This window comes from Corvus kubaryi, unplaced genomic scaffold (assembly GCF_017639235.1).
Source record: "Corvus kubaryi isolate FWS band 111438036 unplaced genomic scaffold, C.kubaryi_AGA036_p1.0 36947, whole genome shotgun sequence".
Lineage (NCBI taxonomy): Eukaryota > Metazoa > Chordata > Aves > Passeriformes > Corvidae > Corvus > Corvus kubaryi.
In genome coordinates, this window is record NW_024580989.1 from 7786 (window position 1) to 15700 (window position 7915).

The 7915-nt window shown below is 64.8% G+C and overlaps 1 protein-coding gene and 1 long non-coding RNA gene across 2 annotated transcripts; both read right to left on the reverse strand.

The window, feature by feature from the left end:
• Positions 1–289: 289 nt before the first annotated feature.
• Positions 290–5701, reverse strand: LOC121660806 (ELAV-like protein 3). The gene is given in 8 exon segments (XM_042020308.1): positions 290–2599; positions 2760–2798; positions 3247–3266; positions 3268–3464; positions 3819–3972; positions 4179–4282; positions 4703–4982; positions 5636–5701. Coding segments are annotated over 8 exon segments (1128 nt in total). The 5' UTR covers positions 5645–5701; the 3' UTR covers positions 290–2274.
• Positions 5702–6357: 656 nt separating this feature from the next.
• On the reverse strand, positions 6358–7063 carry LOC121660805. The gene is made up of 2 exons (XR_006014784.1): positions 6966–7063; positions 6358–6865 (listed from the first exon to the last, which is right to left on the reverse strand). It is a non-coding gene; the product is annotated as an uncharacterized LOC121660805 (long non-coding RNA).
• Positions 7064–7915: the final 852 nt, after the last annotated feature.

Below are 7915 nucleotides of genomic sequence, written 5' to 3' on the forward strand. Positions count from 1 at the left end.
GGGAAACGTGAGGGGAGAAAAGGGCGGGAAACGTGAGGGGAGAAAAGAGCGGGAAACGTGAGGGGAGAAAAGAGCGGGAAACGTGAGGGGAGAAAAGAGCGGGAAACATGAGGGGAGAAAAGGGCGGGAAACGTGAGGGGAGAAAAGAGCGGGAAACGTGAGGGGAGAAAAGAGCGGGAAATGTGACGGGGAGAAAAGAGCGGGAAACCTGAGGGGGAAATGGCCGAGGGTCCCTTGGCCGTCCAGTCCCTGATGGATGTGCCCTCCCTGCCAAAAACACATCAAATTCTGACTTTTAAATTTTTTTATTGATTTTTCCATGAAAAATACAAAGAGTCGAGTGTGGGGGTGGGGGCCGGGGGGGTCCCGGTCCCCTCTGAGGGGTCCCGCAGTGCCACAGGGGGTCCCTGGGCAGGTTTTGTCCCCGTGTTGGGCCCCCCAAAAACGGGCCAGGGCTGAGGTGGGGACCCCTTATTGCTACTGAATTGGGGGTCCCCTGGCCCCCCTCCCCAAATTCCGGGGCTGGATCCCTGGAAGAGGGGGTGGGGGGGTCAGAGTTTGGGGGGGTGATGGCGGATCTGGACACGGGGGTCGCTCCTAAATATTTATATTAATAATAATTAAAACTACAAGAAGCTTCACACAGGCACGACACAAAAAAACCAGGAGCCAGGATGGGTTTGGGGAAGGGTCTGGGGGGAAAAAGAGGGTGCTGGGGAGTACCAGGATTGGGGAAAACCAGGGAAGAATAGGAAATAAATCGGAAATAAACCACTGAAAAGCGAGAAATTATCCCGACATCAAAGGGAAAATAAATAAGAATTGCAATAATAATAATAACAACATCAATAATAATTAATAATAAGAATAATTAAGAATAATAACAATGATAAGGAGGACAGGGGAACTCAGGGTTGGGGCTTTTGAGGTGGGGTTCCGCCCTTTTTTTTGGACAGGAGGCTCCAAGTGGCCAAGCTCCAGCAAGTGGAGTAATTTGGGGCAAAAAATGCCCATTTTGGAGAATTTGGGGAGGGAGGGGTGGAGAAGTGTGACAAGACACATCCCCTCCCTCCCAATCTTGGGGGTACCAGAGGAATCCCTGGAATTTTAGTGCCACTGACCCCCCAAAACTTTCCTTGATCACACTTGGGGTTCACAAGCTACTTCCACGGAACTTGGGGAGCACAAAACAGGTTCTCACCCCCTCTGGAAAGGCGATTTTGGGGATTTTTTGGGGGATTATTTTTAATATTCTGCTATAAAAATAGATGGATTTGGGTCTGCGGCTCCTGAGGAGTCGCCGCTCCCCACGTCAGTCACGCTCCTCCTTACCTGATAATGGGTAACAAGTCTAATTAAACATGTGATTAATCCTTATTTTTGTTCTTTCTCCCCAAAATTTCCTCCCCCTCCCCCAAAAAATTATGGAAAAGCATGGAAAGAGGGGGGAGGGGGCAGACGTCCCCTCCCCGGAGTCCTGGAGCAGAGGGAAGGGGGGGCACAGCCCCCACCTGGACACACCTGGATCAGGTGAAGGGGGGGCACCGCTCCAGGTGGTCCAGCCACTGCCAGAGTGGTGGGGTTTGGGGTACCTGGGGGGGGTCCCAGGTTCCCAGGTATGTCCACAGTGTCCTGGGGGGTCTCCAGGCTTTCCAGGGCCCCTCCCAGTGCCCTGGAGCACCTGGAGGAGTCCTCAGGATGCCCATCAGGGACAGGTGAGGGTGTCCAGGTGTCCAGGCTGTGCGTCAGGTGTCCCCACGGTGTCCTCAGTGGCCATGGAGGGGGTCTCCGAGGTCTCCATGGTGTCCGTGGTGCTCACGGGGCGTCCCCACGGTCTCCAAGGTCTTCAGGTGGGTTTCTCCGTGGTCTCCATGTTGCCCACAAAGGGGGTCCCCAAGGTCTCCAGGTGGGTTTCTCCATCCTGGAGACCCAGGATGTCCTTGGGGTCCACGGAGGGGGTGCCCAGGACCTAAAGTTGGGTTTCTCCATGGTCTCCATGGTGCCCATGGAGGGGTCCTTGAGGTCTCCAGGATGTGTTTGGTGCTCGTGGGAGTCCCCGAGGTCTCCAGCTGAGTTTCTCCATGTTCTCCATGGTGCTCATGGTGGTCCCTGAAGGTTCCTGAAGGTCTCCAGGTCTCCAGCTGGCTTTCTCCATGGTTTCCATGGTGCCCATGGAGGGGGTCCCCAAGGCCTCCAGTTGAGTTTCTCCCCGTGACCCAATGGCGGTGACAGGAGACCCCGCACCCGCTTGGTGGCCACCAGCGGGGACAAGGCTCAGGCCTTGTGCTGCTTGGTGGTCTTGAAGGACACCTGAAGCACGCGGTCACCCAGGCGGTAGCCGTTGAGGCTGGCGATGGCCATGGCCGCCTCCTCGTAGTTGGTCATCGTGACGAACCCGAACCCTTTGCACTTGTTGGTGGCGAAGTCCCGGATGACCTTGACGTTGGTGACGGCGCCGAAGGGTCCGAAGAGCTGCCACAGGACGCTCTCGTCCGCCTCCGGCGCCAGGTTGTAGACGAAGATGCACCACCCAGGCCCGGGGGTCCCCAAGCCCACCCCGGCCAGCGCCGGCACCGCCTCGATGGCCAACGGTGAGAACCTGGGCAGCAGCGACAACGGGCTGGCCTGGGGTCAGCAGGGGGGTCCCAGGGGTCCCCTCCTGAGCTGGGGAGGGTCCCCAGGTTGTGGGGAGGGGGTTGCAGGGGGCAGGTTTGGGGGGGGTTTGGGGGGGTTTAGGGGGGGGGGGGGGGGGGCATTACCTCTTCACCCCGTACGCCACGTTCAGCAAATTGTCCAGTCTGGAGGGGACAAGATGCTGTTGGGGGGGACACCCAGGGGTGTCCCTGGTCCTGGGGGGGGGTCCTACTCCCGCAGGACACCCAGGACACCTGAGGCCCCTGTGCGCAGGGATGTCCCACCCTCCGAGGGCTCCCAGGATCCTCGGGGCTTCTGTTCCCAGGGACATCCCACCCCCTCCAACCTTCCCAGGACCCCCAGTGCCTCTGTTTCCAGGGGTGTCCCACCCCTCCAGCCCCCCAGGATGCCCCAGCCCCCCCAGCCCTCTCAAGACCCCTGTTCCCAGCAATATCTCATCCCCCCGCAGCCCCCCAGGACTCCCAGTGCCTCTGTTCCCAGGGATCCCCCCAAGGACCCCATTCCCGAAGACATCTCATCCCCCCAGCTCCTCCAGCCCCCAGGACCCCCATTCCCAGCGATACCCCACATTCCCAGCCCCCCGGCCCTCACCGGAAGCGCTGGGGGGGGGGGGTGCAGGGCCCCATAGCGCCGGGCGCCGGGGCAGAGGCTCAGCAGGGCCCCCCCCGATTTCTGCCCGGGGGTGTTGGCGAACTTGACCGTGATGGGCTCGGCCGCCCCGAGGGGCTTCTGCCCGTGCAGCCCCCGCACGGCCTCCTCGGCCTCCACGCGCTTGTCGAAGCGGATGAACCCCACCCCCCGGGACACACCTGCGCGGGTGCCACGGGGATCAGGGACACCCTAAACCAAAACCCCCTTCCCGCCTCACGGCACCCAGGAACGCTCCTGCCCACCCACAGACCCCAATGGGATCGCTGGGTAACCCCCCCAAGGGGAGTCCTCCCTCTCCAGAGCCCCCCAGGGACCCCCAGGACTCCCATTCCCAGGGATATCCCACCCCCCAGGATCCCTGGGGTCCCTCTTTCCAGCGGTGTCCCACCCCCCAGGGCCTCCCAGGAATGTCCCACCCCCCCCAGGATCCCCAGGACTCTCAGAACGCCCACCCCCAGGGATATCCCACCTTCCCAGGCGCACGGAGCACACCTGGGCACAGCTGGACACACCTGTGACCTGGTCCACGAGGATGCGGGATGTGATGATCCGGCCGTACTGGGAGAAGAGCTGCTCCATCTCCTTCTGCCCCATGGCCTTGGGCAGCCCACTCACGTACAGGTTGGCATCGCGGATGGAGGCGGAGCTGGGCCGGGCGTAGGACACCTGGGGGGGCAGGTGAGCCCTCGGGACCCCCCAGGGGACAGCGGCATCGCCCACCCAGGGGTTCCACCCACCACAGAGGACACCCAGGTGCCCCCCAAGTGGCCCCCCACCCCCCAAGGACTCCAAAATGCCCCTTTGAAGGACCCTCCAAGTGGCTCCCCACCCTGAAAGCCCCCCAGGCGCCCACCCCCACATCCCCAGGGCACCTTGATGGTCTTGGTCTGCAGCTTGAGGCCGTTGAGGGCCCCGATGGCCCTGTCGGCGTCTCCGGCCTCCACGTAGTTGACGAAGCCGTAGCCCAGGCTCTGCCCTGGGGCACCATGTCACCGTCACCGGGGGGTGGCCCTGTCCCCTGTGCTCCCACCCGTGTTCCCAGGTCTATCCCCACCCCTGTCCCCACTCTGTTCCCACTCCTCTCCCCAAGATCCTTGTCCATCCCACCAGCTTCGCTGTCCCGGGGGTCCCTGTCCCGTGTGTCCCCATGGTCAAACTTGTGGGGACAGTGGGGGCACAGGGACACTGGGGTCGTGGGGGCAGTGGGGGGACACCGAATTGTCCCTGCCCCCATGGTCACAGTCCATCCCTGTCCCCACAGGTCCCCGTGTCCCCTCTCCCCATGTCCCCGTGTCCTGTGTCCCATCTCCCCGCATCTCACATCCCTGTGTCCCCTCTCCCCGTGTCCCACCCGCCCATGTCCCCGTGTCCCGTGTCCCCCGTCCCCTGCCGGTACCGGTGACCTTGTCCCGGACGAGCTTGCAGGACTCGATGTCCCCGAGGCTCCCGAAGAGGCTCCGCAGCTCCTCCTGGCTCATGGACTGGGGCAGGTAGTTGACGATCAGGTTGGTTTTGCTGTCATCGGTCACAGCGGGGGGACCCGGGGGGGCCCCGTTGGGCAGCGCCGCCGCCACCCCTGGGCCTGGCACGGCCACCACCGGGACAGGGACGGGGACAGGGCCACAGCCTGATGGCCCCGCGGTGCTGGGAGCCTGGGCCTCCACCGTGCTCAGGATCTGCTGAGGGGACAGGGGGTGTCACGGGGGGGGTCACTGCAGGGACAGGGACAGCGGGGACATGGGGACAGCGAGGGGACAGGGACAGCGAGTTCATGAGGATGGTGAGGGGACAGGGACACGTCGGGACACGGGGGTCGTGGGGCCAGTGGGGGGACGGGGCCAGTGGGGTCATGGGGACAGTGAGAGGCGGAGACATCGGACGGGGGACAGTGACACCCCGGGTGGGGCCATGGGGGACAATCCCCCCATTGTGCAGCAGCGCCCCCGCCCCTTCCCCCCCTCCCCAATAGCGCGGGGTGGGTGACAATGGCCCTTTGTCACCGGGTGATGGGGACACCCGGGGCCACCAGCCACGGCCCCGGGGGGCGTGGGGACAGCGACACGCAGGGACAGTGACACATGTGTCGCGTGTGCCCCCCCACCCCCCACAAAACGGCCCCGGTTTGGGGAGGGGTCCCCGCCCCTCCCTTGCACACGCGTGTCCCTGCAGGTGCCACACGCGTGTGACGCCGTGTCCCCACCCGAGCGTGTCACACGCTCACGGGGGGATGGGGGGACACGAAGAGGAGGGGGGTGGGAATTCGGGGGGGAGGGGGGGGAATGGAAGATCTGGGGGATCCCCGCAATCCCCCTCCCCACCCCGTTCCTACCGTCACCATCGTGTCGCCGGGGGCGCGGGGGGGGGGGGCCCCGCACGGCCCCGAGGGCTCGGGGGGCCCGGGGGGAGGCCGGGAGGGCTCCGGGGGTCGCGGCGGCGGCGGCACCGGGCGCTGCGAGCGGCGGCCCCGTCGGTCCTTTAAACGTCCTTGGGCGGGCGCGGGGCGGGGCCCCCCAAAAACCGCCCCCCCACCCCCTCCCGAGATGGTTCCGTCCGCGCACCCCCCTCCCCAAAGGTGGGTCCGACCGCCCCCCCAAAAAGAGGTGGGTCCGCCCCACCCCCCCCCCCCAAAAAGAACCGCCCCCCCCTCCAGGGCCCGAAGCCCCCCGAGACCCCCGAAAGCCCCGCCCACGGGAGGAGGAGGAGGAGGAGGAGGAAGGATGGGGAGGGATGGAGAGAAGGAAGAAAGAGGGAATGGAGAAGGAAGAGAAGGAGAAGGAAGGAGTGGAGGAGAACGAGGGGGGGATGGAGCAGGAGGAGGAGGAAGATGAAGGAGAAGGAAGAGAAGGGACGGCGAGGGAGGAAGAGCAGGATGATGAAGGTCGGGGACAACCAGGCGTAGCCGCCGCCGCTTCAGCACCGGGGACAGCGCCGAGCTCGGTTCCCCCGAGGGGCCGCCCCGCGACCCCCGAAATGGGGAGAGGGCACCGGCGAGGGCCCGCACCCCCTCCAGGACCCCCCCCGAGCCCACCCCCCCACAGAAGAAGCAGCACGAAAAGTCCTGATTTTAATGGATTACGGGGGTCCTGGAAGGGGCCGGGGGGCCTGGGGGGGGAATGTGCTCCCACCCCGATGTCCCCGAAGCCCTTCCAAACCCCAGGTGTCCCCAGGGGGGTGACAAGCGACAATAAGGAAATAAATAAAAGATGAGGGGGGAGGGCAACGGGGCCTCCTGGGGGGGCCACAGGGTCACCTGGGGGGGACACACAAGGACACCCCCGAGGGGGCAACTGAAGGGGTCCCTCAGGTACTCGGGATGTCCCGGGGAGGGGCTCAGGACCCCCCCAGGTGGTTCTTCTTCACCTCCAGGTGCAGCCGCAGGTACATTGGGGGGTCCCAGCGAGCAGGTGGGGGCCCAGGTGAGTCCGGGGGAGGCCCAGGTGGATTCAGGGGGGTCCCCTATGTGCCGCGGGGCTCGGGGTGACTCTTGAGCCCCCCGTGTCGGCGCATGTGCCACGTCAGGGACGCACGCTGGCGGCAGCGGTACCCGCACACCTCACACCTGGGGGGGCGAGGTGGGGGTCAGGTGTGCCCGAGGACCCCCCCCCACCCTCCTGGGGGGGTTCTCAATCCTCAGGAGGACCCCCCCCGCCGTCACTCACTGCAGGGGGGTCTCCCCGGTGTGTGTCCTCCTGTGGACTTCCAGGTGGTTCTTGCGCTTGAAGGACTTCCCGCAGGTGTCACAGGTGAACTCCCGCCCCCCCGGGGGGGGGGCCCGGGGGGGATGGGGGGGGACAAGGGGTGGGGGACGCAGGGGACACACCTGGGGGCTCACCTGGGAGGTGACCGAGTGCCAGCACAGGGGGCTGCCCAGGTAAAACCTCTTGTGGAGGGAGGGGGATTTTGGGGGACACACACACCTGGGGGCTCACCTGAGTGCACGCCCATGTGCCGGCGCAGGTGGTTGGCCAGGTAAAACCTCTTCCCGCAGCCGGGCTGGGGGCACACCTGGGTCCGGCCCCTGCGGTGCACCAGGTTCACGTGGTTCTGGGGGGCACGTGGGAGGTGAGGGGGGCTAGGGGGGTCTGGGACAGGTGAGAAGGGGATCTGGGACAGGTGAGGAGGGTGTTTCCCCCCCTTCCAGGCACCTGGAAGCTGCTGAGAGCGCTGAACACCTGCCCGCAGCCGGCATAGGGGCAGGTGAGGGGGTCAGGGGGGTCCTCGGGGTCCGGGGAGGGGGCACGGCCCCGCCTGCTCCGCCGGCGCCTGCAGAACCTGGGGTGAGTCCCCCCCTTGAAAGGTGGGGGACAGGTATTGGGGGGGTCCTTGTCTGATCCATCTGAGGACCCCTAAAACCCTCTGCCCCCTCCCAAATGTCCCCCACCAGCACGTGGTCCCAGTCCAGGCCCTCTCCCCAAAAAATCCCTCCTGACATCTCCCCTAAAACCAACCCATAACCCCCTCACAACCCCCCAGTTCTTCCTCCCTTGAGAGGTGGGGGTCAGCTTTTGGAGCAGCCTTGTCTGACCCACCTGCAACCTCCTAAAGCCCCCTGCCCATCCCCAAAATGATCCCCCCCCCAAAAAAATCCCCTAAACCCCTCAATCTCTCT